General features: G+C 40.0%; 2 protein-coding genes across 4 annotated transcripts; one reads left to right on the forward strand and one right to left on the reverse strand.

Annotated features, from left to right (window-relative positions):
* The first annotated feature begins 908 nt into the window (after positions 1-908).
* Positions 909-9,370, forward strand: LOC138619440 (neuronal acetylcholine receptor subunit alpha-7-like). 2 transcript variants are annotated; one of them, XM_069695911.1, is made up of 10 exons: positions 909-987; positions 3,368-3,507; positions 4,203-4,247; positions 4,763-4,872; positions 4,959-5,038; positions 5,317-5,484; positions 6,062-6,256; positions 6,754-6,840; positions 6,964-7,073; positions 7,264-9,370. In XM_069695911.1, exons 1-10 carry the CDS (start codon positions 936-938, stop codon positions 8,146-8,148), a joined length of 1,872 nt encoding a protein of 623 aa, XP_069552012.1. In that variant the 5' UTR covers positions 909-935; the 3' UTR covers positions 8,149-9,370. The 2 variants fall into 2 exon arrangements, with proteins under 2 accessions (XP_069552012.1, XP_069552014.1); XM_069695913.1 differs by having other exon boundaries at positions 4,766-4,872.
* A 2,145-nt stretch (positions 9,371-11,515) lies between these two features.
* snx27b (sorting nexin 27b) lies at positions 11,516-24,132 on the reverse strand. Of its 2 annotated transcripts, none has more exons than XM_069695914.1 (13): positions 23,792-24,132; positions 20,179-20,410; positions 19,711-19,903; positions 19,442-19,506; positions 19,230-19,334; positions 19,024-19,102; positions 16,301-16,464; positions 16,110-16,199; positions 15,439-15,588; positions 15,190-15,318; positions 14,481-14,540; positions 14,339-14,387; positions 11,516-14,217 (listed from the first exon to the last, which is right to left on the reverse strand). In XM_069695914.1, exons 1-13 carry the CDS (start codon positions 24,130-24,132, stop codon positions 14,150-14,152), a joined length of 1,725 nt encoding a protein of 574 aa, XP_069552015.1. In that variant the 3' UTR covers positions 11,516-14,149. The 2 variants fall into 2 exon arrangements, with proteins under 2 accessions (XP_069552015.1, XP_069552016.1); XM_069695915.1 differs by having other exon boundaries at positions 14,325-14,387.
* Between the last annotated feature and the right edge of the window lie 1,581 nt (positions 24,133-25,713).

The raw sequence follows: 25,713 nt of genomic DNA on the forward strand, positions 1-25,713 counted from the left end.
TAAATTATGATCTCACAACAAAGATTTAGATTTAGATTTAAATCTTTTTAGTTTACGTAGCCTTTAATGTTTAAATACAGTTACAAAAATCTGTTACAAACAGACACATTCTATTAATGTAAATGAAAAAAAGAAATAAATAAAACAAATTGAAGAACCTATGGAGAAGTTGGAACTTATGATACATTTGTTTACAATAAAGGTGTTTTCTGTATTTAAACAGTGTATTGCACTTTACGGTAATATCCATTAGGTGTCAGCGTTACTCTATGAATGCACTAATGTCAAATTTAACAGGTTTAATAGTGAAACAGCTTTTAACTATTGCTGGCTGTTAAGTGCAAAAATAATTCAAGAAAAGCTTAATTTTGATGTATATATTTCAGTTGATCTAAAATTCTGGTAAAGACTTAAAGACACACTACAGCTACTCTAAAATCCCATTACTTGGATGGCTGTCCAATATTTATGGAGTCCCTCACAGATTTCAAACTGCTTTTGAGGTCCAGCAACCCAGAAAAACAGTGAATGAGTCCATTGTAAAATGATGGAGTATGACTGACGTGTGGTGGCAGATAACTGCATATCATAAAGTCTTAATGACCAGAGAAGCATGAAGGACGAGTTTGAGCACAGGTCGAGGTATATGCCTTTTTCAGAATCTGATTGACTCCAACACCCAGCATCTCCCTCTTTATTCATTTCACTGCATTTGTCACCCACTCTGTCTCCCCTGCGCTCTATTCCTCCCCCTTTCTCCTCCTTTCCCTGCTCTGCCACTACTGGTATTAAGCTCTCTCCACTTATTTTCTACAGCCCCTCTTTCTCTACTGATCCCTATTTCTTTCACCTCACTTTCCTTATTCAATCTTGTTTCATCTCTCTCTTTTTCTTCCTCTGCCACTCTTTTCTCTGCTGATACAGAGGAATGCAGTATGAGGCATGCTGTGGTTCTTTGGCTGTTGATACTCGCGACTCTGCTCCGGGGTGAGTTACTTTCACTGGCGCTTTGAATGGGAGACTGTGCTCGAACAAGTGTGTGTTTTCTACATGTGCTGTATTATATGTATGCTGTATGTGTTCTTTCATGTCTGTTTTTTAATAACTGTGCACTCAGCAGCTCACTAAGACTCAAGAGTGTCTATTGGTGTGAAACCACACAGAAAAGAATTGATTCATCTTTTTTGATGAGCCAGCAACACTATGATGTGTAATCATCTTCACTGCAGATTACGTAGCTGAGCAGTACATTTCTTTGCTATAATGTAAAGTATAGATATAGGTATTATCCAGTGTGGTGATTTTTAGATAGATAGATAGATAGATAGATAGATAGATAGATAGATAGATAGATAGATAGATAGATAGATAGATAGATAGATAGATAGATAGATAGATAGATAGATAGATAGATAGATAGATAGATAGATAGATAGATAGATAGATAGATAGATAGATAGATAGATAGATAGATAGATAGATAGATAGATAGAGAGAGAGAGAGAGAGAGAGAGAGAGAGAGAGAGAGAGAGAGAGCGAGAGAGCGGGCGGGCGGGCGGACGGACGGACGGACGGACGGACGGACGGACAGACAGACAGACAGACAGACAGATAGATAGATAGATAGATAGATAGATAGATAGATAGATAGATAGATAGATAGATAGATAGATAGATAGATAGATAGATAGATAGATAGGTAGGTAGGTAGGTAGGTAGGTAGGTAGGTAGGTAGGTAGGTAGGTAGGTAGATAGATAGATAGATAGATAGATAGATAGATAGATAGATAGATAGATAGATAGATAGAGAGAGAGAGAGAGAGAGAGAGAGAGAGAGCGAGCGAGAGAGAGAGAGGCGGGCGGGCGGACGGACGGACGGACGGACGGATGGATGGATGGGCGGATGGACGGATGGACGGATAGATAGATAGATAGATAGATAGATAGGTAGGTAGGTAGGTAGGTAGGTAGGTAGGTAGATAGATAGATAGATAGATAGATAGATAGATAGATAGATAGATAGGTAGGTAGGTAGGTAGGTAGGTAGGTAGGTAGGTAGGTAGGTAGGTAGGTAGGTAGGTAGGTAGGTAGGTAGGTAGGTAGATAGATAGATAGATAGATAGATAGATAGATAGATAGATAGATAGATAGATAGATAGATAGATAGATAGATAGATAGATAGATAGATAGATAGATAGATAGATAGATAGATAGATAGATAGATAGATAGATAGATAGATAGATAGATAGATAGATAGATAGATAGATAGATAGATAGATAGATAGATAGATAGATAGATAGATAGATAGATAGATAGATAGATAGATAGATTGTGCAGAGTAAAAGAGAAGGGTTATTATGAGGTTCCCAGAGGTTACTCTACTACAGCTGGACATTATGCACACCAAGGGGCTATGAATCTGAATTATTCCTTCTGTAGAGTAATATTGATATTAATTATGGTGTAGTTAGTGAATATACTGTAAATCTGACACGGCACGGTGAGCGCATTAATCTTATGCCCTTTACTGTTGCACTCCTGCTGTATGCTATGAAAAGTTGCATGCACTGTTTGGCTACAGAAAAGGCTTGATGCACCTACTTTGAATGTACAATAGCTGTCTTTAACTTGTTCAGTGAGCGTTTTCCCATCCACCTATGATAGCTCCCCCCAAATCAATGGGATTGACTTGTACAGGATCAATCAAGAGTGATTTGGAGCTCTTGGCGGAGGAATATAGGGCCAAGAGAGAAAGTTGCCTGTTGTCATCGTTGGGAGTGCTGTGTGTGTCTGTCTGGGGTGTTTCAGTGTTTAATGGCCTCACCATTTCCTGCCTGGAATAAAACTGACATTTTTATGACAGTGGATAGACTCTAACTGTCTACTGGTGATCCATCAGAGATGTAATTGATTAGGAAGAGGAGGATTCTTTCCCTCAGCCCTCCTCTCTTTTTTTCCCCATTGCCTTCTTTTCCCTCGTGTGTTCTCTTCTTAGGTCCTATGTCATCTCCTATATATCTTTGAGCCCCTGCGCAAGCAATTTAATGTTTAGAACATTACCTTTTCCTATACCCCGATAAGCCCACCCTATATTTTGTCTCAATTGGAGCGTCCACTGTCCCTTTGTTACCGTGTTTCTTTTTCTTTTCTGTCATTCACCTACAATTTCTCTACCACTCTTTCCCAAACTCTATCATCGTAATCATGCCGTTTTTCTAAAGTGCTTTCTCCTTGTCTTCCCTGAAGACACAGCTTTCTTTTTGTGTCACTTTGTCCTCTCACTCTTTGGTGGTGATTTGACCCTCTACAATTTTTCTATCCCCTTGTCTCCCCTCCATTAAACTCCCTACCGTCCTGTATTCAGTATCAGTGCAGGGTCCTCACCAGCGTTTTCTGCTCAGGGAGCTGCTGAGGGACTACAACCCCATGGAGAGACCGGTGGCCAACGACTCCCAGACTCTCACTGTTCACTTCTCCTTTACTCTAATGCAGGTCATGGATGTGGTACGTGTGGCAACATTTTTATTTTTTTTATTTTTATTTTTTTTAATCATAAACACAATTATACACCTGTGCAATAGATTTAAACAATATGCTCAAAGAAAATTCAAGGTTTGGTTCACATTTTTTCCGATTCTATCTTCATTAATATTAATTTAAAGAGTTATTGATCAATTTAATTTCGCCTCTGATCTATACTATTTATCAAGAGATATCTTTGTTTGAGATGGGCCACAAATTCATAGTCATTCTTCTGTATAAATAATAAGAGGTCTCATCAGTCTGATTTAGTCAAATCAAGTGCGTATCTTGCTAACTCCAAACAATCCGAGCATATGTTTCCCCAGACAGTGTTTATTTCTTTAGCTGTTGTGTTTATACATAAACACAAAGACGAAACCTACCACTGACTTACAAACTAAAAAGTTAATACTTCAGTAGATATCCAAATGATTTTCAGACTGCTGAAAATATTACCTTAGGTTTATCTTAAAAATACATTTTTACACCAAGAGAGTAGTGAATGTTTTTCAGTTACACTATATTTAAATTAGAAAGTATGGACAAGAGGAACAAACAACCAGTAACTATTGAACTACACATATAGGCCTAAGTGTATTGTTTTCAGACGAACTTGAAAAAGTATGAACTGACCCTTAAAATCATCAAATGTTGTCATTTTTATTGTGTTATGAAAGGATGAAAAGAACCAGATCCTTACCACAAATGCATGGCTGCAGATGGTGAGTATAATAGAAAACATTAATAATGTGATATTGATCTGTGTAGTGGAAATCATTTTGCGAGATTATGCAGTTTCACCCAAGATGCTGGTCGGGTTTCAGTATCATGCTAATGGATACCTCAGCAGGGTGACAGCTTCTTCCTTCAGCCCCAAACATGGCTTCATTATGGGAATAATGAAAACAGGATGAATCTAGGCCAAATGACTCAGCTTTACTTTCATAGCCCCAAATAAAAAATTTGCCTCAAAGGACTTTGCCATCGACAGCTTGGATAAAATCCCTTTGACAGGGCAAAAAGGAAGAAACTACAAGAAGAGCAATAGTAAAAGAAGAACGTTTCCTCTTCCTGGACAGACATGTAGTACACACAAGTTGTGTGTACAAATTAACCAAGTAACAGTAGATTTACAGTATGAAAAAATCAGTGTGTGCCTTGTGTGTGTCTGTAGGTATTTGTGGATATTATGTTTGAGTGTTATTTGTTTAACCAGTGTTGTGCTTGTGCCTCCCAGCAGTGGTACGACCACTACCTCCAGTGGAACCAATCAGAGTATCCGGGAGTTAAGAACCTTCGTTTTACACCTGACCAGGTCTGGACACCTGACATATTGCTGTACAACAGGTGTGTGAAAATACAAACACACATTTACTCAACCAGTGCTGCTGCTTATCTCTAAGCTCTCTTATCACTTTGTTACTATCCTTTAGCGGTCATGACAAATTTGATGCCACCTTTAAGACCAATGTGTTGGTCAACTCCAGTGGCTTCTGTGAGTATCTACCTCCAGGTACGTTTTTATCAGTCAGAGTGTTCGCCTCAAAGTCAAAGTTTGTCTGTTGTTCATTCTCTATAAATGCAATGTTACTTGTTCTGCAGCAAATTACATTTAAAACTGTTTACTGCAATCAAATATTATCCTCTTTCATTACTTCCAGATGGTTGCACCAAGCAACATCTTTAATCAAGTTTTTCTCCCTCATTACATCTTGGGATGAGTTTACTTGACTCTGATATTTACTTGCTTTTCACTGTAAACTATTTTCCCTGTTATTTCTGTGTTTCAAGGAATATTTGTCAGCACATGTAATGTGGATGTGAGATGGTTTCCATTTGACATCCAGCGCTGTGAAATGAAGTTTGGCTCGTGGACATTTGATGGCTGGCTCCTGGACATCCAGGTGAAGGAGGCAGATTTGTCCGGATACATGACCAATGGAGAGTGGGACCTACTGGGTAAAATTGCCCGTTAAAATCCTGGATGAAAAACTGTGTCGCTTAGTTACAGTGATCACATTACTGCCATGCAGTACTGTACCATTAAAGACCCATAGGTTAATTCATTTGTGTTTAGATGAGCAATTAGATTGTAACAGTATAAGTTGAAGTATGTCTTCTAAATCCTTTCCTTGAAGAATGTTTTTGTACGCTTTTATGTGCTCACAGTATATACATTAGTAGGGCAGTATGGCACACATTGCCATAGTATAAATGGGAAAACAGTTTAGTATTAAAGTACAGTAAGTAAATAAAGTCAGATTTTTCTTTCTACACTCTGTTTCACCACTGTTCAATAACATGTTTTAATGATGACAGTCCTATGCCAGATTTGTCTTTTGCTTCTTACTTCAAAGCACCTTACATCCCATTATCTTCTCACACTGTCAAAAATATTCAGTGGTTGTAAGTTGTATTATTTAAATTGAATTTCTGAGTTTCATTATGTTTTCTTGCTTTCTCACCTGTCACCCATGTTTGCTGCATTATGATCTAATTATGAAATAATTTTTGCTGCATCTCTGTCTTTCCTCAGAGGTCCCTGGAGTTCGTCATGAGGTTTTCTATGACTGCTGCGCAGAGCCCTACCCTGACGTTACCTTTGTGGTGACATTACGAAGGAGAACCCTCTTCTATGCTCTCAACCTCCTCATACCCTGCGTGCTCCTCTCCACCATGACCCTGCTGGTCTTCTTGCTCCCTGCCAACTCCGGGGAGAAAATCAGCCTGGGTGAGGAATAATAAGATTAGAGAGGAGAGGAACGGAGGTGAGGGATGGAGTGGCAATAAGAAAGGGACATGAATGACAAATTGGAAAACAAGAGGTGCATCTGCTTATAAGATCAAATATACCTTCTAGATGCATATTCTTCCCCACTCTCCTTGTGAAAGTATTGGCTTTTCACTCCAGTATTTCTCTTCCTATCTTTCTCTGTTAACATTACTGGAAAACTTTCAGTTGGAGCTTTTGTACAGTGTCAGGGGGGCTGAGATGGAGGGAGGAAGAGACAAAGACAGAAAAGGTGGGAGGGAAGATGAGAAAGGGTGAAATCGAAAATGTTTTCCTTGGAGTATCAAAAAGACAGATGATTGTGGTGAGAAGTCGTGTGCAGCATACCAAATATACAGTTCTACTAAGTTTACTTGTGTACTTTCTTCTCTTAAGGGTTCTCTTTCCTTTATTTTTTCGCATCCCACAACTCCCTGGTGTCTTGTGTCTGCCTCCAGGCATCACGGTTCTGCTTTCTCTGACTGTCTTCATGCTGATGGTTGCAGAGATTATGCCCGCCACTTCAGATTCAGTGCCACTGATTGGTCAGTTTTTTTTTATTTCTTTCTGTGAACGTGTGTGCATCTGTATGTTGGTATTGGTGGCTTTTGGGGATACTGACATTTTTAATAGCATACACATTGTCAGCACAACCTCGTGTGTCTCAGGTCAGTATTTTGCTAGCACTATGGTGATTGTCGGGATGTCAGTGGTGGCCACAGTCATCGTCCTTCAGTTCCATCACCACAACCCCGATAGTGGACACATGCCACGTTGGGTGAGTTATAATAATGAGTTAATTATGATAAAAAAAAAATAATAATCATAATTTTAATTTAATTTGCGCAACGTCTGAAATTATATCAGAATTCAAAGAACTTAACAATATGTTCATCTGATGTGTATTTATTTATGAAAATGTGACACCTTATCATAACTGTCTGATTTGTTGTACTCTTCATTGTCAGGTGCACTTGGTTCTGCTGCAGTGGGTCCCTTGGTTTCTACGGATGAAACGTCCAGGGGATGGAGCGGAGCCGACTTTCTCCAACAGCCAGGCAGACTCTCAAAGCAAGACCCTTTCCTCTCCTACCACCACCACCACTACCACCACAACTATCCCCACCCCGGTGCCCTCTGTCCTCCCGCAGAGCCTCAACTCTCTGCAGGGCAGCCTGGCACAGCTCAGCCACCCTCTGTCTCACCCGCTGCCTCACCGGCCCAACTCCCAGGCTGTTCTCCTCCTGAATCCCAGCCACCGAGATCCCAGCCCCAATCCGCCCCCTCAGCCTAACGGTCACCTGCCTTACATGGGCTTCCAGACTTTCCAGACCTTCCAGACCGCTGCAGACCTGGAACCAGTCCAGAGGAACAGAATCACCAGTCATGGGATGAGTAACAGTGGGCTAGGTGGAGAAGAAGGAGAGGGAGCAGCAGCAGGAGGAGGAGGACCAGTTGGAGATACACCAATATATCACTACCTACCTTCCAAGTTTGGGGGCCCCCCACAGGAACCTCCAGTGTGCCCAGACCCTGACCCGTTAATCACATCCTCTGGACCCTGCGGGCTCGAGGCAGGGAGATCAGCTGCTTTACATACTCATAGTGGGATGATTCGATCTGTGGCAGTGGACAACCAGCTTCAGGCTCTTCTGGTGGAGGTGCAGTTCTTAGTCGAACGTGTTCGTGAGCAGGACCGTCAGCTGAGTTTGGCGGAGCAGTGGCAGTTTGCTGCAGCTGTCATCGACCGTCTGTGCCTGGTAGGATTCAGTGTTTTCAACATCATCTGTACCATTGCAATCCTCATGGCTGCACCCAACTTTGGAGAAGCACTTTCAAAAGACTTCCTGTGAGAAGAAAAAAAAGTGAGAGATTTGAGAGGTGGGAGCTGTTAAAAGATAGTACAAATACGGATTTGCTGGAAGCACAATTGTTGTCTGACAATGGGACACAGAAAAGCAGATATTTCCTATTGACCAAACTGGAGTGGACTGTGGCACATTTCGAGTGAATAATGATTCAGAATTTTTTTTTCTCTTTCTGATCATGCTCACATTTACCAATCACACATTCATACAATGGTTTGCTTCAGTGATATTCTTTGGACTAACAGACTATATTGCTTGACATTTAACAATAGAACATGAGCATCAAAGGAACTCAATATTATTTGGGACACCACAGAAAGATTCTCAGTTGAAAGCAACTTGGCAACGCTGTGCTGCTTGTCAAATAATAGTTTTTAAACTCAAGCAAAATTGAACAACTTTATCAAAGTTCAGGGTTAAATTAAACTAAACTGCATACAGATATTCTTACACTACTTTTGAGAGGAATCTGTTTTGGGTGTTTGTAGTGAACACATTTTATCACCGCTAATGCTTATTTTCTCCGTCATGTAGGAGTTCCAATATTTTCAAGGTTTTCGTTCAATAGGATGCCCCAAATCATTGTGATCAATTCTTTTTCGCGTGAATATTCTGTTCCAGAAATCAAAAACAGTAAGAGAAAAACTTTTTTCACAAAAATAATGCTTGGAAGTCATTTATGTAATGAGTTGATGATAGTGGGAATCAATTTGTGCTTCACTTTTACCAATCATGTTGATATAATACCGTGGTGCTTACATAGAAAGCATACTAGTATCCCTGGAATATTATCTAGCATACTGCCATAGGGATCTTTTCTGTCTATTGCAATTTATCTTCTATAAAACTACACTCAGTAGTGATATCTGAAAGAAAAAGGTTTCACACACAGTGATTATACATACAAGCCCGCTGCAGCGAAAATAAGTTTAAAGACCCTCTTTTTATTCATGATGTGGAATATTATTGTTTTTCTGTGCAAGCGTCAAAGATTTAAATTGCGGCTTGTGAAAGAGAAGGAAGAAATCATAGGTCATGTCAGCTTTCACAGAGCTTTTATATCTTAAACCACCTTTACTCATGTATCAACACAAAAAAATCCAATCTGTATGACTGTAACTTTGAATGCAAATCATTACATATATTTCATAGAAGCACTGGACACTTAATTGCCAATAGATTGTGACAGAAACAGTAAATATTGTGAAATAAACTGTCTCGTCTTTTGTATTTGCTACACATGTATCACATTTTCTATTCTTTGACTCGCCTCCCCCTGGTCAAAGTTTTAAAAAAGGACATAGAAACAGAGGACAGGGGGAATGAAGCTGAAAAAAAAATAAGCCAGAGAGGAAAGGGAAGACAGAGGTAATGAAGCACAGCAATAAAGAGGGCACAAGGAAGAAAGAGAGATGGAAGGGGGGGCTTTGCAGATGAACACAGACAGAGAAAATGCACAGAGAAAGAAAGAACAGTGATTGCATGGTTTGATTTACAGACACAAAGGAGGGTGCAAAAAAATGTGCTGAGAAGGCACACAGGGACCAATAAAGTTTTTAACTGATTGCTCATTAATGAGAGAGGGAGAGGAGGAAGGGGAGAGGAGGAGGAATGAAACCTCTCCTCCTCTTTATCCTCCTCGTCTTGGATGCTGCTGCTGCTAAACTGTACTTAGACCAGAATTTAGGGGTGACTGGACATATATTCAGAAGTGGAAGCGAGTGTCTTTATCAGAATTTATGTGTCGGATCTTGGCAAACACTCCCATCTAAAATGATTGAGTATGAAATAATGCAAACACTTCATGGTGTTTGAATTTGGCTAATTGGTGTCTTGGCACAGTAGTATTCATACCTTTACCCAAGAGGTTATTGATTTGACATTAAACCTTTTCAATGCTGGTGCAGTATGTGCCGGGAGGGTAGTTCACTATTCGACAAATTCTCAGTGCATTTCAATGGCCTACTGAACTCCTTTTGTCTGTGCCACTGGTGCGGCAGCAGAGAGATGCAATCCGGCGCAGGTAATAAATCTAAGACACTCCTCCTCCACTGACTCCGTCATCCACCTGCTCTGTGTCGACAGCTCATGCGGTGCTCTTTGTCCAGAGGAGGAGCAGTAAGCGCATTCATATAAGACAGAGGAGACTGGAGTGCAGAAAACGTGTCTTTGGTATCAAGGGGCCACCGCAATCTGTGGCTGCAGTTGGCACACACACACACACACACACACATCCACAGACACGGGGAGCAGTGCAAACACAAACCCACTCACATCAAGTGGGAAAGTAAGGACCCTGCTGCAGACCTGCAGTAATACACACTCTTGAAGCAGTCTCTTTTGCGCTGACAGTTCTGTATTGTTCGCTAATGTGGAAAAAAAATTTAAACCAGTAGAGAAGGCAGTAAATTGCTGAAATAATGTGTTGGATTTGAATAGTTTAGGTGATTAAAAATGCCAAATAACCAATGAAATGAAAGAAAACTTTAACTACATAACCCACCTACTCATCAGGTTTTCCATCAGTCGGCTTGAGAAGCAGGATTGGGAACATTGAAGTCAGGTTGCCCAGCCATAATAGGTTTTCCACAGATAATCACAGTCCTGGCTTGGATGTCTTTCTGGTGTGGGAGGAAACAGAAGAAGCCCACCAGTGCAGGGAGAACGTGCAAATACCACACAAACATACAGTACAGGCCACTGTTACACTCCACTCTTAATAATTTAGCTCTAAAATGTTCAATTTGGATGGACAGTATCAAAACCTTATTTTTTCCACAACTGAGAGACAGAGAGATTGACTTATTATACTCTAAGAATATAATTTTTCTTAATCAAAGTATCTTTAGCTCTACCTCCTCCCTACATGTAATGATAGTGGTAAGAAACCGATCAGGAAGTAAGATCAATAGCATGACGTCTCTCCGGTCTATGGCTGAGAGATGGGAGCTTATTAAAATTCAGATGTTCCAAGATAATATGTCGCACCACCAACAGCCAATAGCTATTAATTACTGGGTGCAGACACTCGATACAGGTCGATATGGAACGGTCGTTTCACTGCCTGTTGGGTAATTGTCTCCCACATCTCATTAAGAGACGTTGGGGTTGGGGAGAGAATAGGAGGGATATAAGAAGAAGGAAAACAGATGTGGTTACACAGATGGAGAGTGGGAGAGTGAGTGTAAAATCACCTTTACAGGATAAATCATACTCTGCTCACTGAGGACATTGTGCGAAACGTTATGATTTTGGCAGTGCTTGATTCTCAGCTCCCACCTACTGGTTCCGTGTCTCAGGTTCTCAGGTTCCTCCACACAATATTAACTGTAATAAAAACAAAACAAAGGGCTAACTTTGCATCAATAAATTGGTTTATTTAAAAGAATATGTTACAATTTATTACAGTAAGCAATGTAACCAAACACTCTTCAATTTTACATTTCAACATGTGGATCTGCAGGTTGTCAATCTCCATCCTCCTCCTCTAGAGTGAGTCTTTGAAAGCCATACCTTATCAGCTGAATTTACCATTGTATCTTACTGAAATAAATAATGAAGGTGAAATTTTACTTTAGTCAGAATGAGAGTGGGAAAGGGAGCGGTGGTGGGGGAGCTAAAGAGAGCGCATACCTGAACGTAGGCAGATCAGACGATGTCAGACAATCGACTATGTCAGACATGGTTCAGAAAACAGAAAGGAATCCTTGGAAATTTGTTCGGCCTTTAGGGTTGCACATTCAATTTCTCAATTCAAGGCTCAACACATTCAATTAACCATCCTTTTCACACCCAGTAAGGTCTGTCGAAGCTCATTAATCACCCAAAATGGCTTTTGTGAACGGCAACCTTGTAACAAGTACTTCTTGTAAGAGCCATGGATGTAAATCTAATCCTCTAACCCGGCTTGTAAGTAAAAAAAAAAAAAAAATTGTTAATATTTTAATTACTACCTAAACAGGAGTTAGGGCTTGGCATTAAGTGAATACTATCATTTGATGATATCCAGTGGCATCAGAATTTGCTTATATAACCTTATCGTGGTATTGTTTTTTCTGTTGATGACTCCTAACAAGCTGTAAATACAACCTAAGAAAAAGTCTTTGCTTTGAGCATCAGTAATTCTTACATAGGTTTTTGAATAAATCATTATGGTAGTATAGTGATTTTAAATAATACTCTTATTATTATAATAGTATTCAACTATAACACTTTATCTTGTAAAAGGTGGTAGCAACTCCCCACGCCATATTTTTGGGATTGAGTAAGAAAAATGCCCTTTTAAATGAGTTATTAGTTCAAACAAATAATTTAGCTTTGATTAATAAGCTCACAATATTCCACTGGGCAATGATAAATATTTAATATCAGCAAAATGACATTCAGGTTTTGGTAATGTATAATGTAATAACCTGTAATTACAGTCTGATTTGTTTATCAAGCTGATTTCAATATTGCATCATCAGATAATTAGGTTATGCCTTATTACACAATTTTTGTCATTACATTAATCTGAGATTTTGAAAATTAGCTGGGCTCATTTAGAGATGACGTTAAACTACACTTGATTTATTTATTTCATGACACTAGTTATGTGATCAGTTGCCTTTAGTGACTGCACACTGTGATCTCCAATAATCATCATATCATGAAGGATGAAAAGCATTCCTTTTGTTAAGAGATCCTCGTCTCACTTAACCTGAACCTGCAGTGCATGAGTGCTTTAACGGCTTTAACGGTACAGCAAAGTACGAGCTACAGAGATAACCAGTGCTGCATGGAAAGGCCATTTGAATTACCGGCCACTTATAAATCCTGTGGGAGCTCTCTCAGAAACAAAATAATCACTGCGAGCCACAGAGAACAGGCAGGAGCAGAAGGACCCCTGCTGTCTCTTCAGCATAACGCACAATAAACTACACTCACTTGCCTGCAGTGCTCCACATCGGCATAAAAACATTTGCATGGAGTGGTCACATAATATTATAAATACACAAAAGTTGAATGCATGGCTTTGCACACTGCACATACCATTTGTTGATGCAGTATAGAATCATACTGTGGTCAGTCACTCAAAAATGATTATGAAGGAAGTCAAAGCTCATTCCAGTATTATGCCCACTATCTGCTGTTTGGGTTACATTTTGCACATTTGGAGGTTGTTAATACTGTTGGATAAAGTGCAACATTAGTCTATCATGTTCCTGATCTGTGTGAACTATGGACCCAAAAATGACCCCAAAAAAAGTGCCCTGAAAAATGTCAGCTTTCTCTCTACCTTCTCTCATTTGCCATGATTTCCTTATGTAGCGCCAAACAGATGAAAATTGATGTTAAGCGACATGATTCAGCTGTGACTTACATTCTGAGTGCCTCACTCTTGTTTGCCCCTTGTCTGTTGGGGCTCCCTGCACGCACAAATAGATGCGCAAGACACTGCTGGTCTAATCTGTAATTTGAGAAGCTAAGTGTCTTCCTCTGATCAACCCACCAGTATCGCTGAGTACTCTTTTATCTGTTCCCCTTTGTGAGCATTAACAGCTTCCACTTTCCCTTGTTAGTCCACCAATAATTATTCATTCACTTCAGCCTTCTTTTTCAAGTAGGACTATTTCAAAGGAGGTTCGAACCCTCCTTATTTGCATGTCACATTCCACTTTAAGTCCCTGCCAATAAGAAGAAGGCTTGCACGAATCCGTCACCTTGAGTCCATAGATGCCTCGTTTCTTTTTGACAAAGCTCTGCTTAATGCATGGTTATGATGTGCTGGATTCAAGAGTTCTGGTTCAAGAGTCTGTAGCTTTTGATGCTTCTGTGTATTTGATGAGGTCATCAGCAGATGCTTGTTGATTTGCATGTAGGGAGTAGCTTCTCATGTTGTAGTTGATAGAGTGTAAATGATGTCCGTGTGGTTAATAGCTGAGTGTTGCTGGATCTGGGGTGAGGTCAGGGACAAAATTTAGCAGAATCGGTGACAATGGTGTGGTTAAGAGGTAACGATCTGCCTTCCTAGGTGCCCCCATCCCTTCTGTGCCTCAGCAGCTGGAAAATATTCTGCAACAGAAACAGCAATCAGGACCAAAACACACAAAGACAAGAAACAGCAATTCACCCAGGCTATTACTTAATATCAGACTGGACAGAGGCAGGCAAAGCCTTACCTTGCCACACATACCATCTTTACTGCAGTTCTTATTGTCCTTGTCTGTCGCCTCCTCTTCCACCTGCAAACACAGACACAACAAGCAGCGGTGAGTAAAGGACACAAGTAAACGGCTTGTAATAAAGCTGATTAGTCTGTAAGGAACGGTTCTTACCTCTTTCCTCCACTTCAGCTCACAGAAGACTCTCTCAAAGCACTCGTGCATGTAGTTAAACTAAACGTTGTCCATTCGCAGCAAATGCAAAGAGAAACAGATTTAGACTGATGTTGATGTTTTATTTTGCTTTTAAAAAAAATAGCAGGAATAGGAAAATATTTATTTCTTCTTCTTTTCTGTTTATGTGTTTTATTTTTAGTTTGATAAGAAGATTGTTCACCTTACCTTAGCATTAAAAGTAGAAATCGTTACAAAATAATACCGACCAGCACCTCTTAAGCTTCATAATTAGCAGGTATATCATGTTTGTTTAGTTCAGCCAAAAAAACGAAGCGCCCAACGATGTTTCATGTTACATGGGCTTCAGAGGAGCTCGGGGGCAAATCTTTTTGGGCTAGTTGAGTTGCTAAGCTAACTGGCTGCTTGTGCTACCTCTATATTCAAGATTTTTTTTTTTTTATCTTACAGTTTGTTTAAGCAAAATTCCATTATGAATGTTTGTTAATCAAAAGGCACACAATCATCAGTGAAGATAATTAAAACAGAGAGGCTAACAGAAATTAAAATGTAAAAGAAATTTAACTTAAATGAGCAGTGTAAAAACAATCCACCAGTAATAAATTGTAATACTTGTATGACTGCAGGAGCTGTGTTTACCCTAGAACATTAACATCTTATTGTGTAATAATATGTGTGTGATACTTACATAGGGTGTGAATATCTTAACCCAGCGAGGTTTCTTCTCTCCTCGTGCATATTCAAAGCAGAAGGCCATGCCCTCTTCATCCGTGTCCCACCTCTGCATCTCCCCCCAGTCAAATGCAATCACCTGGTTCTGGAACAACGTGGGGGCTTTAGTGCACTGAATCCACTGCACGCACAAAACGTGTATAAAAAAGGCACACGCACACGCACACGCACCCACCCACACACACAAAAAAACAGTTGGCCTTGCCTCAAGTGTCCCCTCCTCAGTGCAGGCGTGAAGCTTGAAGTTGTGAATGCTGATGGCTGTGATCACGTGGCCTTTACGTCGGGAATCGCATGAACAGTGAGGGAATATGATCTCATTGTAGCCGTCACAACTCCTCAGCAGACTCAGGTACTGAGAGAGAAAGTGGCAGAGGACAGAAGAGACGAGATGCAGGACAGTGTTTTTACTATAAACTGTAATACAAGACGGAGCTCTGCAGCTGACTGAGGATTTGATGCAGGGTGCACTTCCAGATGTTTAACCAAAACTAATCTTCAAAGCTATAAAGGATCTATAAAAACTTCAGATACTATAGTCACTCCCTGTAGCCAAACACATTTAAAAACAGTGTGATTATGTACCTGCTGGGGCAGCTTTAATCTCTCCAAAATTAAGGTGATGTATTTATGCTTTCAGACAGAGGGGGAGTCGCTCAATTCGTCCATGCATATTTTCCTTGCAGAGACTCTCTAGTCAAAACTACACTGTCACTGTAAGACTTCCTCTACCTCCAGAGAACTCTTCTTCCACTTTGTTATGTGAAACACAGTGAAGGGAGACTGAACAGGTGCAAGAGAGGGGATGACATAAGACACACTAAACTACAATACGTATCTATGTGTCTCTGGAACAGCAGTGTGTGAGAGACTGACCATGGACATCTTCTTCTGCTCTGCCAGCTTCTGTAGCTGATAAGACTTCTGCTCAGCTTTGATGAAACCCTTCTTCACATCATCCACAGCCTGTAAAGGGGCCACAGAGGGGACACTGTCAAACACAAAATAACACACACACACACTGCACTTGAACATCGCACCAGAGAAACACAGACAAATGCACACACCTGGTGAAAGAAATAGTTGACAGCGAGCTGGTTGTCATTGAGCAGAATCTCTTCTTCTGTGGTGAAGAGCCACTTGCGCAGGGTGAGGCAGGTCCCTGGAATGGCTGAGGTATAGTTCTGTACATAGAGTTTGTGGGGGAACTCATTGGGGGCAAGTTTACGCACTAAGCATAGAAGGGAGGTTAAAAGAGGGAGAGAAGGAAGGAAGAAACGATTGACACCTGATTCTTGTGTGGGTAGAACATTTAACATCAAAATGCCTCAATTTTGGTCCTATATTTACAAATTCCTTCCAAAACACGTGTTGTCTTTCTCCATGTTCACACTGGAAAGATAACAGATCTAATGTCATATTTGAGGAGTTGCCTCGACTTGCTGTTGGTATGCAGTAATAAATAGTTTATGTATTATTTACTGGAATAATTTAGTTAGAATTTTTGAACAGACGGGTGCCAACCTGACAAACCTGGTGAGCTTCACTCAACAGCAAAGTGCGTCGACAACAATCCAATCTGGCGATCTGTTCTTCAGCCTCACAAAGAGGTTTATGATTGTGTTTTTTGTAAAATGTAACTACTGAAATAATTGCCAGGAAATTAGTTACAAACATTGTCTTGCTCAGGAAGATTTGCAATAACTTGCAATAACGTGATTTCCTAAAAGTCATGCATTGTCTTCATCAGGTCAAACATTTTTATTTGTCCTCTCCTTTGGTTTATAAGAAAATACCAGCAGAACCACAGTGATTCACATCACGTGCAGTGGAAGTTTGTGGATGTGATGCCGATTACAAAATCTTATTAAGCCAACATGCTAAACTAGGATGTGTTAGCAGTACAGCCTCACAAAGTTGCTTATTACTGCTTTGCCATTAAAGCTTGTTCAGATTCAAAATTGAGAGACTGGTTAAGACACAAAAATGGTCAATAACCAAGCACTACAAAACAATGCAACAAAGAACAGAAAGGAAGAAAAAGAAAACAAAATAAGATAAAACAAATAAATAAATAAATAAAAAAAAACAGCTGGCAGAGGTGTTACAGTAAGAGCAGGGCTTTGAGAAGTAATCTCACAGGAGTAACTGATTCAGTGGAAGCTTCTGGGGCAGACTAAAGACCTCTGGCTAATTTATAAAGCAACCAACACAGATGCATATAGAGTTAAAAGGTCAGTGATAAAACTTCAATTACATTAGATTCAACTGAAAAATATCTTAAAGTCAACCAATAAACTAAAAGGTAATCACTGTGAAAAAAATGTGAGCGCACAGGTGGCAGTCCATCATCATGCTTATTGCCCTAAGAAGAAGTGTAGCTACTGGCTGTCTTCCCATTTGGAAATAAGAGAGACTTCAGAAGGTAGAAGGAATAAAAACAATCATAATATTCTAATCTACAGCTGATAAATAAAACATGGATGACTTATTTCACATCACTATAGGAATAAAAAATATGCCTAAAATTGTATTTACTCATAGCCTGAATGATAATAGTTTGAACTTTTGTGACCTGCATGTAAAACTTGAAGACTCAACGGATATGACTCTTGTGTTTACTGCTGCTGTACTTTTGCTTATATCTTTGCAGTAACAGACAGTGCACACAGTTGATAGAGAATAAACTCAGCCGTGCTGCGTGGGCTGGAAAGAACCATTTCTGCTATAGTTTTATTTCGGTGCTTTAAAAAAAAAAAAAATTGGACACATAACAGATTTGTAGACGTGAGGGCCAGTCAGAAACATCACTTTCAGTACTTTCTCTGTTTTTGTAAACAAGAACAGAAATAGAAGAACATTTACTGAGGTATTTATTACTATATGTTATTTTGAAAACTAGAATTACTGTCTTATGGTTTGCTTCTGTCAACCAGTCAAATTGCAGTTTACATCCATGTCTGTCCAGACAAATAGAATATATACAGTGAAGATTTTGAGAAAATCCTTATGTGCTTACATATTTGGCCAATAAAGTTGATTCTAATAGAACAGGAAGTTGTAGCCATGACAGCAGAAAATGCTTCAAATACAGATGTTGCTGCAGAGAAGCTACAAATTCTAAAAAGTGGATGTTTCACACACATCGTCAACGTGACAGCATAGAAGATGGATACAATCAGCAAAAGTCCTCAATTCAGTATTTGACAAAATGTGAAATATGGTCACAGTCTCCCTGTCTGTTCCTGAGTTATGGTAGTGAATAATGGCCAGAAAAGCATTTTTGCAGAATAATATAATGTAACAGGGAAATTTAACTTTGACCTTTTGGTTATGAAATGCAATCACTTCATTATCTTAGCCTATTCGACATTTCTGCAAAAATGTTGTCATAATTAGCATATGAATTCTTGAGTTATAGCCACAAACGTGTTTTGTGAGGTCACAGACCTTTGACCTTTGAAAGTCAAAATCTTATACAGTTCGTCCTTGAGTCCAAGTGAACATTTTGTGCCAAATCTGAAGAAATTCCCTCATTTACGAGCATGGGATGGACAAACAACCCGAAAACCAAATGACTCCACTGCTGTCGCCACCGCGGAGGTATAATGATGGCTGCTGAGGAATCCTAATAATCCCCACAACATGCAAATAACTCTCTTTGTCGGCTACTTATAAGTCAATACAGGCTGCAGCTACAGACATTCAAGTTGTGCTCCAACAAAGAGGCGTGGAAGTTTAGTGTGAAAAGATGAGCAAACACATGGTTCAGATACGTGTCCGTACTCACCGAAGGTGTGGTTGATGACCTCAAACAGAGCAAAGTTGCTGGCTGTTACACTGTCCATCCCGAGCTTCATAACTACGGCCTAAAAGAGAGCGATTGAGACAGAATGAGAGAAAAGGGAAAGAAAAAAACAAGACAGAAAAACATTGATGATTGTAAGGTCACGATTATAATGGTTAAAAGTTATATGGGCTTGTGTATGTGTTTACCTGATAGACCTGGTCTGTCGTAGAGTTTTTGCGAACTCTGACAGTGAGCGTAGTTTTATCGGGCATGGCTATTCTCAATTCCACATCTGACACGCCGTTATAGTTCTTAGTCATGGGAAAGAGAGACGTAAACTGTGCAATGAGTCCCAGGCAGGGCAAGAAGACACATAAGTAAGATTTTCCTATTTTCTTCTACTTTTTATTTTTTTTACCTCATCTGATTCAGACAGGAAGTCCTGCATGATGTCACTTTCTCCAATCACCCGTACCGAGCACACTGAAAATAAAATAAAAAAGATTTTTATACATGTGAAATTAAAGTGATTATACAATGACATAAACTGTGTAGTTATGTACTTTGGAGTGAACAGCATCATCCTTTCTCCAACTTTAAAATGTATTACTTAAATTTACAAACCCTGGGGTGATATTAAACAAAACCGTTACAAAACCCCCTTCTCTACATATCTTTCTCTCGCACCTTTCTCCAGGTATTCTTCCAGGCCCCTGCGTCGTGCATCCAGCTGCTGCTCCGACAGTGAAAATGGCCATTTTCCAGGCAGCTTGGGGAACGTAAAGTTGGCAAACTCCCTCTTCAGGTTTTGGTGGAGAATCACAAACTCCCGGTAACGCTTGGAGCACAACTGTCTGCCTGCCATGTACACATTATATACCTGGAGGAGAGAAAGTAAAAGTCAAGGTGTAAAAAAAGAAAAATTAGAAAATTACATATTAATATCTGACATATTTATAGTTGCTCACAGATCTGAATACAGAGTTCACGTCAAAGTGAAAATCATGATTTTCTTATTTGAATCCACACTTCTGTTTACGCTACGCCTTTTCACTGGCCAATCACAGCTTTCCCTTATACATCCATCTATGCTTCCAAATTCATCCTCCCCCCTTTCAATGAGCCACCTAGGTATTAATCCACAGGTGCACCCACCACAAACTTCTCATGGTTGAGCTCGGTGTGTTTGTAGCTGGGAACAGAGATGGGGACGGCTTGCTTGTCGGAGTAGTCATAACAGGACTGGGCTGATCCGTCGTCTCCGGGATCCAGGCAGTCGGCCTCCTGGGGTGGGACGGACAGCACAGCCAGCACCAGCTCTCTCTCACCGGCTCGTATCAGATCCACAACCTGCTTATGTGTCGCTCCTTCGACGTTCACCCCATTGCTGTGGAATAAAACAACATATGTAGACATTAAGGTGCTGAGCATTTTATTTATGACTTCATCTTCCTAAACAAATATTTTAAATGTTCTGGTTTTAATACGAGTACAGCTTAGATTGTCTCTGGCACAATTTGAGGTTTTAGTTTGTAATTGACTGAATTATAAAAAATATGTTTAAACTATAACTGCATCATAATGCAACCAAATACAAAAATACAATAATAAGCCAGTTTCAAATGACCATACACTTGAAAAACCAATGTGACACACTGTGAGCAAAAATGAAAAATTATTCACAAAAAATGTCACTAAAATAGCACTTATTCTTCTCCGTTTTATTCAGAAACGTTGAATTCATTATTATTTTTCATCGTCTCATATCTCAAGGGCAACACATCAAATAATGAGACTCTTGCAACAACATTGAAAGAATTATGAAACACCCTAAATAGTAAACAGAATGAAATAGCAGACAGACAAATAGTATAGATAGTAAATGGGCTACAACTCAGAAATAGCTTCTTCGTAAGCGTGGTGGAGTGATTCTTTTCCAAACTAAAAATGACTTTGGCTTTCACATCTGCCAAGACCTTTGGTTATGTCACAAGCACAGCAGAGCATGAGCAACACAGGGTGTGTGCACTTTGGCAGTCATGTGCCAGAGGCATGACAGCACTAATGACAGGGCTGCAGCAACATCACCTGTAGTTAACTTTTACTCAAAACAGCCACATCGTCGCCTCTGAATGCTCTTTGCATCACCTCAGGTTATTTCTGACATATTTTAAAAACAAATTCCAGTGTTATGGGTAGACTGGCAAATAAATGCAGAATTTGAACACTGCCTAAATGAGATTCAATAAATTAAATGATTCTGTGCTTTATGTTTTGTGGGCACGTTAAACAGCAGCTTGGAAATATTAGCCTGAATGCATAAGCTTGCCAAACTTCTATTTGAACAACTTCCAAAGACTACAGAAGCCAACACGGCCTCAAATGTTATTTGCATAACCTTAATGTATCCCAGTCAGCCATCCTAGCCAGAGATGCAGGGGGGCAGCCTATCCCAGCTCACTTTGGGCAAAGGCAGGGTACACCTATTGACAACTATTAAAGTGTGCAATGCACATGAACACAGCAGGAAATGCTCACAAGTGGGAAGCCAGTCAGAGATAACATATTTGTCACTGCTGAAAAAAGAAAAGCAGCATGTTTTGTTTTTTTACAACTTTTACAGGTCAATAGTAGCTTGAGCAGTGACGACCATAGTGCACGTGGAATCGGTAGGGAGAACAGGGGAAAATGCTAATGGCGGGGGAAGAATAATCAATTATCAACTCTAAGACAAGCCTGGCGACTCTGAACAGGAGATGGTTCACTTAGAACTTCTCAGCTCATCCGTTATGTCAGCCATTATGTCATGGCAGGGCTTATGTTGGCAGCTTGGCACAGGGCTAAAGCTCTTTAATACACACAGTGGCACGTGATAGCTAAACATGAACACGCAGTCAAGTCAAGGGAGGCCCTCTAAACCAGTTCACACCAACATACACACTGGCACCAGTTTCAGCTTTACTGAGAGGAACAGTCATTTTGGAAGTAAAAGTAAGCAAAGATTTCTGAGGGAGACATAATTGCAACCATCTTGCAGGTGTAGTGGGAGAGAGAGCAAACATCTCCCGCAAAACAAAATGCAGACGAAGCATTTCGGCAGCTCTTTCCTACCTGCAGCTTTATGATGATATAATAAGCACCTGACATAGTGGCCTTTGCACTGACTGCCACTATCAGCACTTCTGACTGTGGTAAACAGTTTACAAGAGACATTTTCCCCACGTGTCATATTTCCAGTTCTTCTGCCTGTAATTCAATCCAATAATGAATGTGTTTGATTATTTTTGTTGTTATTACAAATTAAGTGTTATCTATTTTTTTTTAACTCTTTGCAAGTATGCATGCACACTCACTCACCCACACACATGGAAACACACAATTTAAAAGCTAATTCTGCAAAATGTAGAACAGGAGAATGCCATAAAGCAGGATGCTGAAAAAAAAATGTCAAGCAGTATAGATTGTTCTGCAATAAAGCCTGAAAAGCAGGAGCTGTTTATAAATGTGCAAAGAAGTATTGATTGTACAGAGAACAGAGGGGGCACTATATTGTTGCAGGTAGCTGTGTGCCTACTGAGCCTTGACAGGAAGGCAGGAATACCACATGGACCAAATGTCAAATTCTCAGCTGAATATAACAATGAACGTGCAAAGATCTGAGTAAATTTGGGCCTGTTTTAACCTCTGCATGGGAGACACAGTAGATGACAAAGTCCCAAATGAGGCAGTTTAAACTAACGTGAAGGATAGGCATGAAAATGAATTCAAATATTACATTCATCTGAATAAATAAAGCCAAAAATATAATATAATATAATATAATATAATATAATATAATATAATATAATATAATATAATATAATATAATATAACTAATAATAATTGTACAGGCTGTCTCTTGTATACAATGTCAAAAATGAACATCCATACATCCACATGTTTGCAGACAGGAATAATGGGGTCAACAACAAACTGCCAGGTTACTGCAGGACATCCATTGACAAAGCAGTGTGCAAAAGCTAGCCAATCAGACACTGAATTTTAGAGAGCAAAGCCAATCAAAATTGAACAGAAGGCATCCCTCCCTCTCCGCATCCCCTCATTGCGTGCACACAGACACACTTGAAGCACCAGCGGTGATGCTGAGCTGTACACTGTGTGTGTGTTCTTCTCCATAGCAACAGAGTCTAACATCTGCAAGCAGTCTCCATGCATACTAACACGCCAGTGAGGACAACCATCCTAAACCGCAGCAGGCACCGTTAAAAAAAACAAAAAAAAAAAACACCTGTAACATCCGGATCGGTGTGCGGATGATTCCTTGATGCTGATGATAATAATTCGACTTGCGTAAACACTCGCGATTAAAGTAAACAAAAAGTGGGCGATGCGACTCGCGAGGAAATAGTACACAGCGTCTGGTTAGGAGGACATGGACGTGTACGAGGGGGGTGACTTGAGAATAACCGGCGAGCTGTGGATGAGAGGAATCGATTTCAGTGTGACGGGAATTTCTAATGATCCCTCGGATGTTTCCTCTGACACACACAGACTCTCCTTTCATGGGGATGAACCAGTAACGCACACACTTTGGGTGTCCCGGTGGGTCGTGAATGATGCTCAAAAGTCCTGCACGTCTTGGTTTATATTGACATGATCACTAGGAGATAAATATATATATATATATATATATTTTAAAAAGAGTTATTTGTACATCATTTAACGCTATAAGCTGCTTGGAGTCGAGCTAAAACGAGAAGCTACTTACACCTCGAGAATCCGGTCCCCCTTAGAAATACCGGCTCTGTCGGCGGCACCTCCGGGGAGGACAGCGCTGACGTGCTGCAGCGGTGCGTACAGCTCCCCGTTAATGCTCCGGAGCTGCCCTCCTTCACTAACTTGTCCCCGAACATTGAAACCGTAGCCGGAGTCGGACTTCACTATTCGAACAAGCCGCGGGCCCGAAGTGACGGTGGTCGCCGTCTGGCAGCCGCCGCCGCCGCCGCCGGTGACCGGTGTAACGTTACCGCTATCGGAGCCGTTACGGGAGGAAGGGTGAGGTAACGGAGGCACCGAGGAACAAACTCCTTGTCCCTCGACGTCCGCCATTTTTCTACACTATTTGTATCATCCGCTCTGAGTCAAGCTGACGTTAAATATCCTACAAACATTAGCTCGTAGTAGCGGGCTAATCAGCTTGGCTAGCTAACTGACAAGAGGTACGCCGGAAAAAGCCGAAAACGTCCGATGGTTCACGAGGACCGTCCGAGGATTCCGAGGGCGCGTTCCATGTGGATCGCTCCAGCTCCTCTTCAGCGTTGATGGTGAGTACTCTGGGAAGACCAATTGTATTCAGACAAATTGAGAGGCAGTGGGTTTTTTTTTGGTTTTTGTGTGCGTGTAGTAAACTTGCAAAGTAATAAATAGATTTTGACTCTATTCCTGTGATTCCTAGCATGTGGCTTGCAAACCCACCAGGGATGTCAAGGGAACTTTCAGAGGTCATAACGTGTCTAGTGAAATATTGGATTAAAAAAAAAAGAATCACTATCTGATTGAAGTGCTCACTACTCATTTCGAAACTAAAATTATAAGACTAACCGAGTCATGAATTGACGTTGCAAGAGCATCAACAGAATTTTTTTTTTTTTTTAAAAATAGGCCCCATCTGCTTTTATAATTGATTAGCAAATCTTTCCTAGTCAGTCTTGAAACATAAATGGTAAACAGTTGTAGTACTCTGACAGAAGTTATATTTGCTGAAATAACATTTATTTCTTTCAGTTAAATCCCGTTATATACCAGAACCAGCTTTGGTTGGGAGTGCTCTGGGTGTCTGCGATGGGTAAGTTGCCATTTGTAGTCTGCTTTGTGCTCAGTTCTTATTGAACCTTGGAGGTGTTATCCAAACTCAGTGTTCAGGGGGTGGCAGGTGAGGGGCCAATAAGAGCTCCCTCACAGATTAGTCCGACTATGGCTGCTGTTTTGTCATTCGCTTTATTTCTAAATGAAATTGTGTATTATTTTATTTTTCCTCTTTCGGAACATTTTGTAAATACTACACATCCCTTTTATTTATAGGCTACTTTCATTACAACAGTGTAATCATAAAAAAAAAAAAAAAAAAACTATAAAAGTAGACACAAGAGGGCAGCATTGGAAAAGCACCATAAAACATCTGCAGTGGACAACCAAACATTGAACACGGAACACTTACTGAAATCTGCATGAACATGTGTGTTAAGATTATTCCAAGAATTGTGTAGTTTTAAATTTATACTGAGGTTTTGAGGAATCCCATTTAAAGATATGATATAAAGATGTTTACTTTATCTTAATGTTATTTCCTGTTCTACAGCATCCAACAGTGACAAACTAAACTAAAGGTTAGTTAGGTCAGCTCTGCCTTTTTTAATTAAACTTTTATATAAAATGGTGGAGCATATTTTTGAAAATGATTTGAAAGCATTCCTGCTTTAGTAGATGAGAAATAGAGCGAGTCAGGTTCTTGATTTTTCATTGTATTTGTACTTTGTTCAGAAGCATAGACAAAACAACATTGCAAAGTGTGACAACATTTATTTAGTTGTTTTTTTTATTAGTCACCTCTGACATTCAAAATCAGTGATACACACTTATGGTAGCATATTATAAGTATTCAAACTCCCAGGCCTACATTTGATTGCATAT

The sequence above is a fragment of the Brachyistius frenatus genome, unplaced genomic scaffold (genome assembly GCF_029030835.1).
Source record: "Brachyistius frenatus isolate BFR_SWC_R1_liver_20210118 unplaced genomic scaffold, ASM2903083v1 Contig_20, whole genome shotgun sequence".
Taxonomy (NCBI): Eukaryota; Metazoa; Chordata; class Actinopteri; family Embiotocidae; genus Brachyistius; species Brachyistius frenatus.